We start from the raw sequence: 18,424 nt of genomic DNA, 5'->3' as shown, positions 1-18,424 counted from the left end.
TTCTAAGTAGAACACATTTGCAGAAACATTACACTTAGTGAAACATATTTGGAGCTAATGTGCTAGTTTCAGCAAGTGGAACATATTAATCTTGTTCTCTCTGAGGTTTCCCTGTTTTGACGTTGGTTAGGGTCGCTTCAAGCCACTTCTGTTACTTTTACAGCGAAGCTCTTAGCCTCTAGCTGGTAGGGATTTTACGTCGGCTCGTTTTGATCGAAAAACAGTACCGCCACCTAGCGGCTGCGGCCACTCGAACCGAGCTAAAACGGCAGCTGGAAAAAAAAAAGGGCTTTGTCTTCGAGTTTTCGCGTAATAGACTTACGTTTACTCGCATGTACGACTTAGAATACGAAGCAATCATGTATGAAGCGTGTCTGCATGTCCTGCTTTGCAAATATTCTGAAGCGTTTTAATTTGAAAATTAAGTTATTTTAATAGGGCACTTGCTCATGGCGGAAGGTGTTGAAGAATGAAGATGCATGCTGCACTGCCTCGCATGTGCGCGCGCCCGTGACATACGTGTGCACACAATGTACCTGTGCTTGATGCGTGGGTGTTCTGTCATATACAGCTTCGTCTTAAAAGGTGATACGAAAGAAGGTCGCAAATATTTATGGCGAACAGCTTGCATCTCTTGTAGCTCGAAAGCCACTGTGAAAAGCCTCGACTTCTGCTTAGAACGGCAACAAGCTGAGCCAGTTGGTAAGGATTTATAATGCAAAGAAGGGTAAGGCGTGCCGGCGCGGACGCCAAGAGAAGAGATGAGACTTCTCCCTATAGCAGAATCATAAACAAGTTTTACGGCTCGTTCAAAAAATTGCACAGAGTTTTTCTCTTTCTTTTCTGCTCCTGGCAATAGCACTGTAAAACTTTCAGAGCAAACAGGAACTTCTACAGCTGGCACAGGGCGCCAACTGCTCTAGATACGCATTTCGCAACCACACCGCGTGCGAGGTTGGATAACGTTTGGCGGAAAAAACCGCGTTAAACTGTGGTGACTTGTTGACTGCTATTCTGGCACGAAGCATGGCCCAGGTGTTCTTGCTGCCCCAATCGACTCTTCAAACCTGAATTGCTACAGCCTCCACACAGCGAACTGAATTGTATTATGCGGCTTTTACGTGCCGAGAAAAAAAAACACGATTTGGTTACGAGGCACGCCGTAGTGGGGGTTTCCGGACTAATTTTGACCACCAGGCTATCACCAGCCTCTGCAGAACCAAGCCATCTGGTTAATCACCTTCAGTCCTTTCCGCGCCAACGCCTTGCACTCCCCTTTGGGAATATAAAATCATTCCGTTAGCACTTACGGTTAAATATCACCTAAGTATAACACTGTTCAGGAGTAAAAAAAGAACATCACTACGATTAATGTATTTGTCAAGGTATGCCTTTACATTTCGAATAAGACCAGGTTTGCTTTGAACAACTTTTTGGTACCGAAAGTACGCAATAACTATGGGAAACACACGACCCGATTTTAAGCTGTAGCATTTTGGAATAACCTGCTCAATGATTTAAAACAATGTGTATGCATTGTACTATTTAGGAAAAAAACTAATCGTGTTTCTAACAGAAGGTTGAGTTCACGATTTGCATGTTTACTAGTACTGTTTTGTCGTATGTGAATTATGAGTTCAAAATATAGCACTCGGTAGAACACCAGATGTACGAAAAGAAAAGATACATTCCAAGAGCACATGAATAACCAAGTTTACGTAAATTAGCTCAGTACACATACGCTTATATAAAGTCAAATATTTTGAACGGCAGAAGAACACAGAATACAAGTTATTACATATGGCGTAAAGAAACACGATCACCCCATAAATCAATTTTAAACACAGAACAACATTTATATCACTCATTTAACGTATTAGGATAAACTGAAATTTATTATTTCCCAACATGTTTTTTCAGAGCTAGTGCTCTTTTCTGAAAAACCGTTGTTGTTTGTTTGCTTGTTACCTCATAAAATTACATCACGAGCAAACGTTCAAAAATTTCCGCTATTAAATTCCTGAATCGGTTATGACTCGAGTAACAAGGGCTACTGGCATTCGTATTCGAAATTTGTTTCTGTTACTACTAATATTATCACTAGTAGTAGTAGTACTATTATTATCATTATCATTGTTATTATTCACGCTCCCGTCCGTAACAGCCGACACTGTGGAACAAAAATAACCGTACTGATTCGACTTCGATGCGCATTCACCCCGATCAATGCCTGCCAGAGTGACGCCTACGTTTTTCCTCCTCGCCATGGCCGAATAATGTTCGCTCACCTTCCGACTGCCGATAACTTATCAGCTTATCTCCTGCGCTAAAAAAAAAGAAACCCTAGCGTTAACCGAGCGATTAGGAATGCTTCGCCTGGAGTGCATACGCATGCACCAAACAGACAGCTCCGTAATGGAGTCTTGTACGCACGTGGCCCTGCACAATCGTCCTCCCTAGAACGCGAGTCCGCTTTTTTTTACTGCTGCCGAGCAGTTCCCACACCTTGCAGCCACAAGCGATTGCAGGTACTATGGATGTGCACCCACCTCCAAGTTTGACGACAGCAGGAACACCTCGCCGCCCTCACCTGAAAGGAATAACTCACGGTCAAGTTCGAGTTCTTTATCTCTGCCTTGTAATGATGCAGACAGCGGAGGCGCAGAAAAAAGCTGTCAGATAGAGCCTGACAACGCCGCAGCCCCCTTTCGCTTGGTAGTGGCTTCACGGCAAGGCTTTTAATAGAGAGGTAATTGCACAGTGTAGTGAAAGCTGTACAATAACGAACAAGTAAAAAAATTAACTATACAACATTCACACAATATTAAAAAAAGGGAAAGCAGAACCTACATGGTCACATATACAGCGCGCAAAGCACTGTTTGACGTACTGAAACGGTCAAAATTATTATGAACATAACTATACAAGAGGGAAGGAAGAGCGAATTGTATGATTTCGCGGCTTGAATTTATTCGAGAGGTCGGCACTACCCAATTATCCGCTTACCTTGTCTTGTAGGTTGCTTCTCGGGCACTCAAATCAGCAAGATAACCTGTGCGATTTACGTTTCTTCGTGTTTCAAGTTTAAACCGGACACTCATGTGGTATTTGTACAAGTTGTGGATCTTCAGCACGCTACTTTTCAGTTTCAGAAAGGGACCCCCGCTCGGTGAGTCCCAGGAGACATTGTGAACATGACGCAGCGACTTCTTCGGCAAAATGCATATACGCTGAAGACTGCTGAATGTGGCTGTGCCCCACATTAAATGACGATAGTTTAAATAGGAGTAGAAAAGGTGAAATATAGAGAAGTAACTTTATTGGCCTCGGAATAACATATCTTAGCCGACCTACAAGCCCCGTTATTTGAGCAAGTTTCATTTTGATATGGCCAACATGGTGTTCTCATGACATAGAGGAGCAAAAGAACTACTCCGAGGCATATAAATTGTTCGACCACATCTATTCGTCGTGAGTTTAGCTTAATCTCGAGGGAGGAAGGAACTGGCTTATTTTTAGGGCGGAATATAACAGCTTACGTTATATTGTCATTTATAAGCATGCGCTTGGATTCGGACCATTTTTGTAACAACTCATGGGGTCATTGCATTCCGGAACAAGGAGATCATTTCCAGAAAAGAAGATACTAGTATCATCAACGTACATAATACGTATAGCGGGTAAGTTCATGTTGGAAATATCATTACGGTCCACATTAAATAGTAATGGCCCCAATATACTTTCCTGTGGAACGCCAGAAGTAACAGGTTTTAGCTCAGATATCGTTTTGTCTATGCAGACAGCCTGTTTCATATGCGATAGGTATGATTTAAGAAGCATTTCAGCCTGTCCGAGAAAACCATAACATCCTAAGTTTTTTAGGAGTATAGTGTGGTTCACTAAGTCAAATGCCTTCGAGAGATCCACGAAAACACCAGTAATGAAAGCTTTCTTTTCAAATTGTGTTAGTATGTATTCCTTTTTTTCGAGTAATGCTAAGTCGGCAGATTTACTTTTACAAAACTCAAGTTGATTTCGGGATAAAAGATCAAGCTTGCTAATAAAATCAGACAACCTAGTATGTAGAACTTTCTGAATTGTTTTCGAGAAGATTGGAAGTATAGATACTGGTTTATAATTTCCTAAATTATTGCGGTCTCATTTCTTATGCACAACCTTAACCTTGGCTATTTGCATCCTAGTGGTAATTCCATACTGACTCAGACGGCTACACGCGTTACGATGCAGACAGCCACACTTATTGATGTATTTATCTCTAACGTAAATACTAGCAGCTTACTTTAAGGTGTATTACACAGTTCAATCGGCGATCATTAACCCATTTATGTGCTCCTGAAATGTGCCGCAAATAAACGCAACTTATTAGCACAGAATACTGCGCAAAAAGCAAAATATTACTCCGGATACCCTCGCGTCCTTTTTTTTTCCTACTCTTTCAAATCAAAACTGGGATGACGTCCTTTCTTCTGAGACTGCAGCTGCGGCGTATCAGACATTCATCACCTGCTTTAAACACGTACACCATGATCATTTCCATGAGAAAACTGTAAGAATGTCTACTAAAAGTCGTAGGCCATGGATAAATCGAGATTGCCTTAGAATGATTAAAAAGAAAAACCAGCTACACAGGAAATTTATGAGAACTAAGTCCCTTGCTGATCTAGTAAAGTTTAAACAATACCGCAATAATGTAACGTCTTTTCACAAAAACGAAAAGAGGAACTTTCTGCCCAATGAGTTTGTCAAGGAGTTCTGTGATGGTAGCGCGCAAGTTTGAAAAAAAGTTAATCATTAAACCAAGCACAGTCTACGTCAGGAGTTACCGAGCATTGGTTTGGAGGTGAACGTATTGAGTATGTCCGCTTGCAGAGAAATTTAATACGTTTTTCGAAGATGCTATAAGCTCGGTGGAATAGAATTTAGATGAATACGAATCAGAGCAAGCTCGGTTGAGCAGAATTTTCGTGAATACGAATCAGAGCAAGCTCGGTGGAATAGAATTTAGGTGAATATGAGTCAGGGCAAGCTCGGTTGTGCAGAATTTTCGTGAATACGAGTCAGAGCAAGCTCGGTGGCGTATAATTTTGGTGAATATCAGCATATCCCCGGCCATCGGCAGAATACTTGGTGCTCATCACCTCACTCCACACTACATCAATTGGTTCCCGGCCCACATGGGACCATTGAAGGGGCCGCTCCCTTTCCTCAACGAGATGGCACACGAGTCCGCACGAGACCTAACTCACCGAGCGAGACCAGATTCCCTCTCAGCAGGATGGCAGAGCGAGCGTGACCCCCTCGTCACTTACAACGATCTCACCCAGCACTATAAGTTAGTCAAGGGAACCATGCCGCTATCGCACAAAGCACTCAAAGCACTAGAAGTCCCGTACAGGCGGCTTCAGACGGGCGCGTACCCATGCCCCGGCCGTCCTGCACAAAATCTTTCCGGACGCGCACCCTGACAATGCGCGTCGCTATATAAGGATATAGCTATCCTTGCTCACATGCTCTGGGGTTGCCCCCTGGCGCCGGAGGCCAGGACCACCAAGGAAAAGTGGGACCGAGCTCTACGCAGCTCGGCCCTTGACGCACAGCTCTGGGCTGTCCATCGGGCGCGCGACGCGGTGGAGGGGCATGGCCTCTCTGTCCCGACGTGGGAGCGGTCCGCTGTGCACTAATCGCGTGCACCGGCAGACGTCAAGAAAGTTATTCATCCATCCGTCCATCCAGTCAAAGCAAGCTCGGCTGAGTAGAATTTTCGTGAACGCGAGTCAGAGCAAGCTCGGTGGAGTAGAATTTTGGTGAATATCAGTCAGAGAAAGCTCGGCTGAGTAGAATTTTTGCGCATATATGAGTCGGAGCTAGCTTGGCGAAGTATAATTGCGGTGAATATGAGTCAGAGCGGGCTAAACTGAGCAGAATTTTGGGGAATATGAGTCGCAGCAAGATCCGCTGAGTACAATTTGTGGGAATACGAGTCAGAGAAAACTCAACTGAGGAGAATTTTGGAGAATATGATCAGAGCAAGCTCCGCTGTGTAGAATTTTGGTACAGATGAGTCGGAACGAGCTTGTCAGAGTATAATGTTGGTGAATATGAGTCTGAGCAAACTCAACTTAGCAGAATTTGGGGGAATCTGAGTCAGAGCAAGCTCAGCTGAGTAAAATTTTGGTGAATACAAGTCCCAGAAAGCTCGGCTCAGTAGAATATTGATGAATATGAGTCGGGGCAATACTTGGCTGAGCATAATTTTGGCAAATATGAGTCCGTGCAAGCACGGTGGAGTAGAATTTTGCTGAATATGAGGGGGAGTAAACCCAACTGAGCATAGTTTTGGGGAATATGAGTCACAGCAAACTCGGCTGAGTCTCAGTGAGCGAGGCTGAGTAGAATTTTGGACAATCTGAACACACGCGCCATAAATCACACCGTGGAATAAAACAGTAAGCAGCTGCATCTCACAATCTAACAAAAAAAGCGTCAGATGCACGAATGTCATGCTGTCTTTGTATACAATGCAAGTTGCATGTTACTTATTTTATAGACGCAGTAATGACGGGAAATGGTTAAACGAGTTGATGCATTAATATATGTAATTGCAAACTCATTAGCAACACTGAGTGTGTCTTGTTGGGCACGGCCTATGCCTCGTGATGCGTCTGTATACTTTATTAGCCGTGGACGTGCAAGAACAATCCGCACTTGAAAAAGATGCTATCATTTGCAGGAAGGGATTCGAATTGGATAACTTCCCTGCACAATTTCGATTTGTTTTTGTTTAATGTGTAATCTGCTGCTTATGAAAAAAAAATATGGGGTTTTACGTGCCAGAACCACTTTCTGATTATGAGGCACGCCGTAGTGGAGGACTCCGGAAATTTTGACCACCTGGGGTTCTTTAACGTGCACCTAAATCTAAGTACACGGGTGTTTTCGTATTTCGCCCCCATCGAAATGCGCCCGCCGTGGCCGGGATTCGACCCCGCGACCTCGTGCTCAGCATCCCAACACCAGAGCCACTGAGCAACCACGGCGGGTCTACTGCTTATGAAAACAAGGTGTTTGCCTGTTTTTTGCATTATTGCATGCGTTTTACAGAAGGTAGAGAGAAGAAAGGAAAGACAAAGATGTTTATAGCGAAGTAGTTTCTTAGAATGCTGCGATATGTTACGACAAGCGTAAACAAACTATTGCCACGGCGGCCTAATTTCGATGGGGGCAAAATGCGAAAACACCCGTGTACTTAGATTTAGGTGCACGTTAAGGAAACCCAGGTGGCCGAACTTTCCAGAGTCCTCCCCTACGGCATGCCTAATAATCAGAAAGTGGTTTTGGCACGTGAAACCCAATAATTTAATTTTGAGAAACAAAAGAAATTCACTGTAGTGAAGGAAGTGCAATTTTCAATGACCTTTTTAAAGTGAGGGTTAATACGGGTGCCGCAGGGACACAAAGTTTGCACATGTTGAAGGTTTATTGGATTTGGTGCACGAAAAATAGAATTCATCGACGATTACGACACTCCTTAACGCGAATTTTGAGCGCGGCTGTTTAGGCGTTTTGAATTCGCGATATATTGTGGCAAATAACTCGGTTCTGGACGACAAGGCGGTGGCGCCGAGCATCTGCTCGAGCAGCTCGTTTAGCAGCAGCGGCAAACGAAGCATCTCCACCGGTTGCGTTGCTCACTGTTCAGAAAGAAAGCGTAGCTCGCGCGGAACGCATTCTCTATCGGCGGAGGCTGCTGCGCAGTATAAGTAGCGCATGCGCATTTGGTACGAAACGCACACCAGCGCTTTGTTTCCATGTGTGGCATCGGCGATCGAGCGCGCCGCATGCCTGGTCGCCGCCGCAGAGTGTACGCCTCGTGCGGCGCTCCGCTTTCCTCCTCACCCTTTCGCCGCACCCTCCTCCGCTTTCCTCCTTGCGCTCTTTTCGCTCTCACCGTCTTTCATTCCCTGCTGCACTCTGCATTCACGCTTTAATCCTCCGCTGTGCTCGTTCGCTCGGTCACGCCGAGGAATACCGGCGCTCAACGCAGGAGCGGACGCCTATGAACTGTGTCCCAATTTATACATCACAAAGAAAAGAGATAAAACTGTTAGAATGATGCTTAACGCACTTATAACACCTGCGACTGCATTTTCCGCCGCATGCAACCGACATCCCACTTCCGGTGGGATGAAAATCGCAACATGTGAAACAGGCTCGTGTCTGCAAACGCGCGTACACTCAGTGGCGTCAAGAATACGAACACGCGTACATTCACTCAAGTAAACAAAAAAAGCTTAGGTAACGTATGAATAGCTACACGCGTGTATTAGGTATCGTCCACAAGGGAGGGGCGTGAGAAATATAAGAGGGAAAGACGCAGCCAGTTGAATGCAGGGGTCACACGCCAGCCTAAAGCATGCGAGGGGTCACAGATGCCAGAAGAGTGTTTCGCTTGTACTCTTTAAGGCTAGTAGCGCCGCTCAGGACGAGCAAAAAAGGACAGAGGTAGGGGTAATCAAAGGGAGCGGAAAACAGGGTGAGCGCTATTTTAGAGAGGGGCCCGTTGAACTAGAAATGAAGGTCAAAAGCGTGGCAGTTTGGGCGAGTTGGTATGTCATAACTGTTTAAGGCTAGTAGCGCCGCTCAGGACGAGCAAAAAAGGACAGAGGTAGGGGTAATCAAAGGGAGCGGAAAACAGGGTGAGGCACCCATTGAAGATGCCACAGTTATGACATACCAACTCGCCCAAAGTGCCACGCTTTTGACGCTTGTACTTTGTTCTAGGTTACCAAACAAGAGAAACCGTGTTCTTTAAGTTTCGACCCCTCACATTATTTAATTAGCAGAAACTCTTTCTTGATGATCAAAACCAAAGCACCACAGTGGCCGCCACATTCCACAGAAATCGCCAAGACTTAGATCGATTTTGCTCCATGACTTTCACCTTTCCATCAACGGCCGCTACATGCATGCCTGTCTGGGGACAAATGTTTAGATTTGCCACCTCTGAACAAAAGACCGCGATGTTCCACTTTTGCTTACTCAAGCCAAGTCCGTTTCGACCACGTTACACTAAAAACAAAAAACCGTCGCTCCACGAAGAGCTGGAAAAGTATTTGCGACACTTGCTCGAACATTGCGGCTCTCAGAAAGACGCACCGAAGAACCAAGTCGGTGACGTCGAGATTATAAACTCACCGTTTTCCAGGTGCCATCGGTCGGCTCGGTAACACCAGCGGCACTCGCTGTTCCCGGGTTCCATCTCCGAAAGCGGTGAGACCGCACCTGGGCGGCCACCACTCGCCCCATCGCCCCGAGACGAATCCGACGGAGACGTCGGCTCTCCGAAGGACCAGCCAAGTACGCGGACACTCATCACGCCTAAGTCGGCGACGCTGTACTATGCGCTACTGTACACGTCGCGAGTACTGCGGACACGGCCGCGAGCGCTGACTGCAGCCGTTGGACGCTCGAAGAGCTCCGGGTGCGGCGCTGAAGCCGACAGGGAATGCGCATGTGTCAGTCGTCGCCGCGCGGAACACGTGTAAGCCTGTGTAGCACGCTGGGATTTGGACCGAAGCGACTTGCCGCCTGCTCTCTCTCTCTCCCTCTCTCTTCCTCAGTTTATCGCGCGCGGCGAAGCAGTACCGTCGACATACCGCAGTCCCGTAGCTTGCTTCGGCTGCTTGTCGTCGCTTGCCCTTGTGTCGGAGTAGCGTGCATCGCGAGGCACGCAAAATGAATGCAAGTGTGAAAACACCGAGATTGCATGAATTTGTTCGGGCTCAACGACGAGTGATTTAACCGGTTTAAGGCACACCGAAACTGCGCGGTGGTTTACACGGGACACCGCGTAATCAGGGGCGATGGATTAATTGAGACCACAATGACGCTCTTCAATGTGCAGCCAAAGCACGGTATACGAGCACCTTTCCTTTTTCTTTCTTTCTGTCCGCATTCATCGGAAGCTTGGCCGGTAAGGAGATAGTGGAATCCCTCTTAGATTTACAAAGTTGTACCTTCAAAATACACGGCGGTATGTACAGATAAACAGATCCAGGTCCCAGAAACGCGTGTTACTTTCTGGAGTTCCACAAGGCAGTGTTTTGGGCCCCTTGCTTTGTAATATTTATGTTAATGATATTGTGCATATCTACTTGAATGCAAAATGTATAGCCTAACCAGATGGCCCCAGCATATTACTGGCATCACATTCTTACACCGAGCTTATTACTACGTGAAATGAAGTGCTTCTTAAACGAAGGGTCGGGTGGAACCTAAACTGCTTACGTGTGAATTCTGCCAAAACTAAAGCTCTCTTCTTTTTCCTCCGAAAGGCACCGCCATTCCAGTACAATAACACATAACGTACGATAAGGCACCCATTGAAGTTGTGGACATGACAGGACATGACAAGAACTTTATTTGAGTCCTGAGGGGCTGAGATCTTGGGGAGCCAAAACCGAAGGTTCCCGAAGATCAAGTCGGTGGCTCCGCCCATGATAGGACCAGTAGATCAAGTCCCACCGAAACGTCGTGGGCCCTCTGGACAGCCCGGAGTTGAATGTGGAAATGGCTGTTCTTGAGAGTATAACATTTTTAGGCATATATCTTTCTTCAGCACTACGATGGAATGGTTGGGTAACTTTTGTAATCCAAAAGCTAAGTCACATACATGGTGCAATAAATCGAAACCAAAAACGTTTTCTCTGCTTTAGTAGAAGTGCTACTATATGACATATTCTCTGCTTCGCATAATAATTCTTGTCACCTCGTATGGGGCACTGCGGTGATACGAATATACACAACTTGTTTTCACTGCATAACGTGATAATACATGTCCCCTGTGACGTCCCGTGAGATACACGCACTGGACATTCGTTTGGGAAGCTTGAAATTACCAGAATGCATGAAATTTTACAGAATTTTGACTGAAACTTTTCACAGATTTTACAACTATGTCGGCAAAACTGACAGGCTTAATAATTATGGCTTCTACTATAAATAAGTACACATCATTTTTGCTTACTCCTTTCGTGCGTTATTGCGTACATTTTTTGTTTGTTTCTCGAAGCAAGCGCTGCTGTTTTAATACGTCAACTTTTTTCTATCCCATGATTAGCTGTGTATTTCGGCAAATTGCATGACGTTGTAAATGTTGTAATTATTATTTTTATTTGAAAAATTGTGGAGTATGTTGTGTTCATCTTGTGTTTTGCAAATTTATTATTTTTTCTATTTTCCTGGAAACCACGTGGCAGTTCCGCGCTGTAGTAACTTGTAACCGCAGAGGACAGTGCATTTTTGAAGCTGCATTTGCAACTTGCTCTCTCTGCCTCCTCTAACCAGTTGGAAATAAAATGTCCAAGCTGCGGAATAAGGCTGAGGGCCCAGGCTGCGAAAATTATGTTTATTATTTATTTACAAATACTGCTATTTGATTTAGAGACATAGCAATGGTTGATTACACAACTTATGAACCAAAAAATGTGAACCATGTCAAAATGTCCCACTTTTTTTTGCAACGAAGGTGTCTATGGCTAGGATACCAGGATTTATCCGTGGCGCAACGTTGACCGAAAACAATGATGGGCCCATCGCGGTGGCAGGCAGACCAATCGCTCATACCCCCTTAATGCAGAGGCTACAAGCAATCAGCAAAGTGCCGAGAACAGTGCATGCATTTTCGGAATCACGCACACAACATACAGAAAACCATTCGTTTCAATAAATGACAAGCTCAAAACAAGCATCCAAACCACATAATTGAAGGCGCTCCTGATGACAAGGGGATCGCGACACACGTTCCCCGGTGAAGATTACAGTTGCACAAGCTGCCGCGGCGACGGCAGCTTGCGACGTGGTGAGTGACGTCCATAGTCTTTCGTATGTAAAATACCCCTCCTAGCAGCTGATTTCAATTCTGTTGCAGCACCGCTATGGGCGGCGGCGTGTTGTGAAGATTACCACTACTCGCATTGCTCTAAAATCGCATTACTACCATCAGCCTAAAGCCGTAAAGCATTGCATACCCTCTTCAGCAGTTGTAGTGGCGATTTTCAACAGCTTCGCTGGACATTCACTTTGGCAGGGCCCGAACGGCGAGTCGATCTTTTCTCGTTTTTTGTTTTTTTTTTAGAATGCCTTGTCCGTAAATTTTTGACGCTGTCTTCGTGTGCAGTGACATGTTCTAAAAGAGTGGGAAGTGGAAAGTGAGTCGATACTGGATTGTGAGCGAGCGAAAAAAATTCAGTGCCCTTCCACTCGGTGAAGAAGGATGACCAGCGAAGCTGCGAGTGTGGGCCGCGAACTGCACCTCCAACACAGGTCAGCCCGGCATGCATTGCACTATTTGCGGGATCGCCCCTCGCGTGAAAAATTGTTGGTCTATGTTCACGGAGACGAGATCCCCCAGAACCTATACATAAACAACTTCGCTGTAAAAAAAAAAAAACACACACACTAGGCGTAAGCCTTCCGGCTTTTGCCGTCTCTTTTCACTCACGGGAGTAGGCTCCGCAACGTTCGTGAACCCGGTGTTCCCCCGCATTCTATCGAACGTTCCTCCGTCCAGCACTCCACTTTGACTCGCAAAACTGAATGGCAGCGCCGTGCCTCTACATATATGGTCACTGCACTTAACTGACATTCCACGAGACTACTAAAGAAGTGCAGCGTCTTCTTCAGTCGATGGTTGGCGCTGTGTTCGATTCGGTGCAGTGGAGAGAGAACTTCGCAGTCGAGGATCGTTTGAAAATACGGGAGCAGGAAGACCTTCATGCCGAGGCCCGCTCAATAATCATCGTTGCGCGTTTCTTTTCTGTTCCGCTGGAGAGTTCCCTAGGGCCTTTCGTGCATCCGGAGCTCAGAAACTCACGAGGAGTGTCTAAACGCATCACGGAGTCTACAACCGCCGAAAGCTGACCTAGCCCATAGGGATTCATCGTGACGGAAGGTAAGGCGTGCGGACACGCACACAGGAGAAGGGAACAAGACAACACAAACGCCGCGTTTGTGTCGTCTGGTTACTCTTGTGTCCGTATCTGCGTACCTTAATTTATATATTAATGATATCATTAGTATCAGTATCAAGGCAAACTATATAATTTACGCCGATGATACTAGCATATTCCTGATAAGAAAGTCGGCGGATGAATTAGTTGAGGAAGCAAACATAATTCTTCAAAAATTGCATGAATGGACACGTAAAAATTGTCTCAAAATAAACACAAACAAAACAAAAGGAATAATTTTTCGAAGCAAAAATAAAAGCGTACTAATTAATACGCCTATATTGCTAAATTCAACTCCTATCGATATAGTTCCGTACTTTAAAACTTTAGGTGTTATCTTTCAAGAAAACTTATCTTGGGATATGCATGTAAATTCCTTGGCGACAAAATTATCTCAAATAATCGGGCTTGTTTACCGTAACCGTGATATACTGCCAACAAAAATAATGATGCTGATTTTCAACACACTGTTTCTTTCTAGTCTAAACTACTGTCACTTAGTTTGGGCTACTACCACACAGGGAAATTTGGAAAAACTTTATGTACTGCAAAAAAAATTCCTACGAGTCGTAGAAAATGTTCCAAAATATGTTCATACACGTGAATTTTTTATAAAATACAATGTAATGCCAATTACCAGTATGTACGATTATCGACTCTGTAGAGCGTACAAACAAGAAATAAAAAATGGAGCCAGCTTTCTGAGAACACTAGCGGATTTAATAATCAACATTACAGCATATGCGACAAGGTCCAGAGAGTTTTGGAAAGTAGAAACCGTCAGAACGACATACGGACAACAAACTATTCGTAACAACTTGCCAAGGTTACTGAATAAATTACACAACGAAACCACTGGATTGGAAAATACCTCTTTTAAAGCTCTGTATAGTTATTTCTGCCTGCACTAGATTGTTTCCCTGGCGTTCGCAAATTTTTCCTTATCGAAAACAACTAGTCCCATTGTATAGCTTATACTCTTGGTTTTTTTCATTTGTTTAGTTTGTATGAGAAATGTTATTGTTACACCTTGTGTTATGATTACATCTTTCTCACCCTTGTGTTCTTTTTTTATTTTTTGAACAGTTGCGATACCGTTGTGCCTATCATTGTTTTTATCCTTATTGGTTAGAGATGATTTTTACTATGACCTGTTAGAGCACATCTTTCTTTTTTCTTCATTTGCTTCGCATGGTTCGCGATGCTCAATATTGTGTAAAGGACATTTCTAAACAATGATGTACTACCTTTGTGCTCGCCAACGCCGCGCAAACGCCAATGCGGGGGCCTGCGGCTTCGTCAAGCTGTCCATGTGGCAGCTTTTTCTGCATGCTCCTCGCGTCATGTACTGATGCAAAATAAACATCATTGTCATTGTCATTGTCATTGTCACCTTCTGTCGCGGAGCCTACACCTCCCACTCCCACCCCTACCGGAGGTTCCTTAACGTGCGCCCAAATGTAAGTATACGAAGTATTTGTGAATTCCACTCCCACCGAAATGGCGGCCGCCAATGCTGGAATGCGAATCCCCGACCTCGTGTTTAGCAGCGAAACCACGGCCACTGAGCGATCGCTACAGGTCTTCGTAGGGTTCATAAGAAAAGTGTGGAACCAAAGGAAAGCTGAGTACCTTCGGCGTCTGTTTTTACTGCTCCGTTGGCGTGTACGGATTGCGGTGCGGACATAGCGCGGTCTCGGTCTTGTCAGCCAGCAGGTGCCGTAAGGAGAAACGACCCGTTTTTATAGTACAGGCGGTTCATTATTTGCACTAGATTAGACGCTTGTAATGTCCTTGCTGACATCACAGGTCTGCTGCGCGGCCGGGATTGCCACCGCGGCTGCGAGACCAGGACGGCCGTTTGCTTATTCTTTTGGCGATAAACGTGTACGCGAAAGCTTGTAAAAAAAATGAATATAAGCATTTTATCAGTCAATGAAAAGGGCTAACGTAAGGGAAAACGCAGGAAATCTCACATTCGATTGACATTGGATTCAAGAGTTTACAATTCCGAATTGTTGAATATTTTTTCTCGCATTCAAATAAAAGGAATAGCAACACGTGCAAGAGCCTTGACTTTTCGCATAGATATCTTCACGTGGTAGTGAAGGTGAAGAAGGCAGCAAAACTCTGACTAATGAAACTAGCGTTTTATTGGGCGAACTTGTGCCTTCAATAAGCAGGCTACACTCAAAAAACAACGATAGCGGCGAAAACATTCGGCGATCGGCGAAAATCTGATCAGCGGGTCAAGCGCGTCGGCATTTATACATCAGTCGTCGAACGTTCCAGAATAGTCGCTGGGACCCGCGTGTCTTCCACAAAGGTCTGCATTATACGCGTCGCGCATACATGCAATCAGATTACACAAGGTTAGGTCACAGACAGCGGATCTAACCATCGATAACATACCAGAAACCTCCTATACATGCAGGCACGTCCTGCGCTGTGCGATAACATTTGTAAGGCGGTGAAACATGGTCGCCCGATAAAGATAAAGAAGTGCACGTGTCAATATTGATGCAAGCTAAGCCTAATCAGGACGATTTTGCTGCAAGAGAGCCGTGGTTGATGCGCAGAGACACCCCTTTCAGAGCAAACACACGGGGCTGATAACTTCTGCTCACTAAATTCCAGTCATTCCTCAAGAATGCCTCGCCTTTATGTAATTAGGCAGCCTATAAACGAACGTTACTTACCTAAATATTTGCAGAGCGGTTGTATATATGCTTATCGTATATTTGTCTTTGTGCTCTTACACTCTCATCTATTAGCAATTACTTTGGTAGAAACTTTCCTTTCACATCTGTTACTACAGCTATTTTGTGCCTTTTCGCGGCTGCGGAATAGTTGAAGAGTTCATAGAAAAGTGAAACAATCAAAAATCCCTCGGCCTCTTGCTTTTCGTTTCACTCTTCGAAATTGCGAATAGTTACGAACGTTTTTTGTGTTACTCGCACAAATAGTTGTAAACTTGATGCAGCATTCTTAATGCGGAAACATTATGCGCCCCATTACGCGAAAATCTGTCGCTGTGACCCAAATATGGCAGCAAAAACGGTCGCCGCCGCAGAAAGCAAAAACACGTCAAAGGATGCTCGGACCGCCGCCACATTTAACAGGAAGGTTGCTGTAAGCAAAGTGAAACACGGCTTCCCGGGATGGCAAGCGTGCACGCATCCACGACCCCACGGCGGCGCCATGGTTCTGGTGGACTAAACGTGTGCCTAGTGCTTGCGTCATTGCACGCGTCACGTTTATGAAATCCTGGCTGGCAAGCGAATGCGTTGGGCGCCTTGGCGCGTTTTGACTTGACCTTAGCGAGGCGCAGTTAGAGCGCAGGCGTGAGCTTGCGCGTACGAGGAACGCGCAGAAAGAAATCTCACAAAAGCGACTATAAGGCTTTCGCATTCCCACGCAAAAAAGTCTCAAGCGTGTCTGAAGAATTTTTTTGTTGAACCTTTATTTTAAACTTTCAAGTTGTGTGCAACTAGAAGCAAATGCAAAATGTTGGCACCAGAAGTTTGTCCTTTGGAGTCGGCATATTTACACATTCCCTTCCTCTATCATAGCTCCCTTTGCTATGAAGTCAACGTACCAAGAAGTGGGCCCTAATACACAGCCTAGCTGCCCCTGTAAAAGTCCCAACGTTGGTATTCAATTTGGCGAGGCTGCTACAATCCATTCGCTGAAGGATTACTTCTCACGTTGAAGGACTACGCTAAAGCATTAATTCACACAGGCCTCGACGTCCCACTGGGATGTTTGTCCTGCCACGAAGGAATAGCTGGCCTACAATCACAGTGTCTGTTAGCAGATCAATTGGCCAGAATGGAATGATTTTAAAAGAGGCCACAGGTTGACTGCGGCGTTTTAGCTGCACAGGTGTTTGGCTTGCCTCGCGCGTAGTCTCCAAAGGTCGCTGCTCAGTGTTGCGACGCCGTCCATGTCCCTGTTGCTCTCAGCCTTGGGATAAGAGTTAACGGAGCATCGCCAACGCACGGCAGCATCTCACGCGGGTGGGTGTGCAGCCTACAGCCCAACACGTCGATGCAGTTCTCGGTAGAAGCTACTGCGCCACACTCGAGTACCTGGCGAATCATGGTCACTCCAGCTTCTGATCCACGCATACTAAGCTATTCGGAACTGCGTTGACAAAACATGACAATAATTACCACAGCTTTTGAAAGGCACTTTCACTAAGCAAACAATTCAGAGAACGCTGCAGCTCGTCCCACCAAACGCTTCCTCGTTTATTCTTAGGAAGCAGCGCCTTTCCAATAAAAAACCATCAAACCAATGGATGGCCTTAGCCTTTCAGGAAAGAAGGATGCTATATTCTGGCTGCTCCATTGTTGTTCTGCTAAATTGTTGGGCATTCTTACGGTGCAAATGAGCTAAGAAATGACGAAGTGCGGAATGTACGTAGTAATATTCGTTGTTCAAATGGAGCTGCCATGTATTAACATCCTTGTTGCCATGTACTTACATCCATGTTGGGATAAGGTGTTAGGTGCAGCGGTGACGTAGAGGTAGAGCCTCTGCCTAACGTGCAAGAGGACCGTGGTTCGAATCCCGCTGCCGCGCAATTTTCCACCGGATTAAAAAAATAAAAAAGATCCACGTGTTGATCAAATTGCACGTACCCGGTGACAAGAAGCGGAAACGCACTCCCTCATCAGAGCAACATTGGCCTACCCTGGTGATATACTTGGCCACAACCTCCTATATGAATACAACAATCAAACCCCCGGCCCTAAGTCCGTAGCAGCTGCGAAGCAAGTGACCACGGCGGCGGTCAGGCCTGTGACGCAGCAGAGGGAGCTAAGAATCTCTGGTTCCGGACAGGCCGTCATTGGATTCTGAACCTGGCCACATTTACGCTAGAACGTTATCTAGTGAGGCGAGTCTAGCAGTGCTATTGGAGGAATTAGGGAGCAGTAAATCGGATATAATAGGGCTCAATAATGGTAGGAGGACAAAAGAAGCTTCTACTAAAAAGCGGGCACGTCCTGTGTTACCGGGGCTTAGCGGAGAGAGGAGGTCTAGGAGTCGGACTCTTGATTAATAAGGATGTAGCTGGTAACATACAGAAACTCTATAGCATTAACGAGAGCGTGGCAGGTCTCGTTCTAAAACTTAATAAGAGTTACAAATTGAGGGTCGTACAGGTCTACGCCCCTGCATCAAGTCATGATAACTACGAAGTCGTAAGATTCTATGAAGACGTGGAATCGGCGATGGGTAAAGTAAAAACAAAATACACTATGCTGATGGGCGACTTCATTGCCAGGGTAGGCAAGAAGCAGGCTGGACACAAGTCACTGGGGGAATATGGCATAGGCTCTAGAAATAGCAGGGGAGAGTTGTTCGTAGAGGTTACAGAATAATAT

At 45.4% G+C, this 18,424-nt stretch overlaps 1 protein-coding gene across 1 annotated transcript in view; it reads right to left on the bottom strand.

Moving 5' to 3' along the window:
- The window catches only part of LOC142560675 (solute carrier family 4 member 11-like), a 38,024-nt gene extending 28,448 nt beyond the window's left edge, over positions 1-9,576 (bottom strand). Inside the window, exons 1-2 of the mRNA XM_075672926.1 lie at positions 9,217-9,576; positions 2,550-2,590 (exon numbers count right to left, since the gene is read on the bottom strand). Coding sequence (XP_075529041.1) covers positions 2,550-2,590; positions 9,217-9,394 — 219 coding nt within the window. The 5' untranslated portion in view covers positions 9,395-9,576. The remainder of the gene's footprint in view (positions 1-2,549; positions 2,591-9,216) is intronic.
- Positions 9,577-18,424: the final 8,848 nt, after the last annotated feature.

Source organism: Dermacentor variabilis, chromosome 10 (assembly GCF_050947875.1).
Source record: "Dermacentor variabilis isolate Ectoservices chromosome 10, ASM5094787v1, whole genome shotgun sequence".
NCBI classification, from domain to species: domain Eukaryota; kingdom Metazoa; phylum Arthropoda; class Arachnida; order Ixodida; family Ixodidae; genus Dermacentor; species Dermacentor variabilis.
This window is presented reverse-complemented; position numbering and strand designations above follow the sequence as displayed.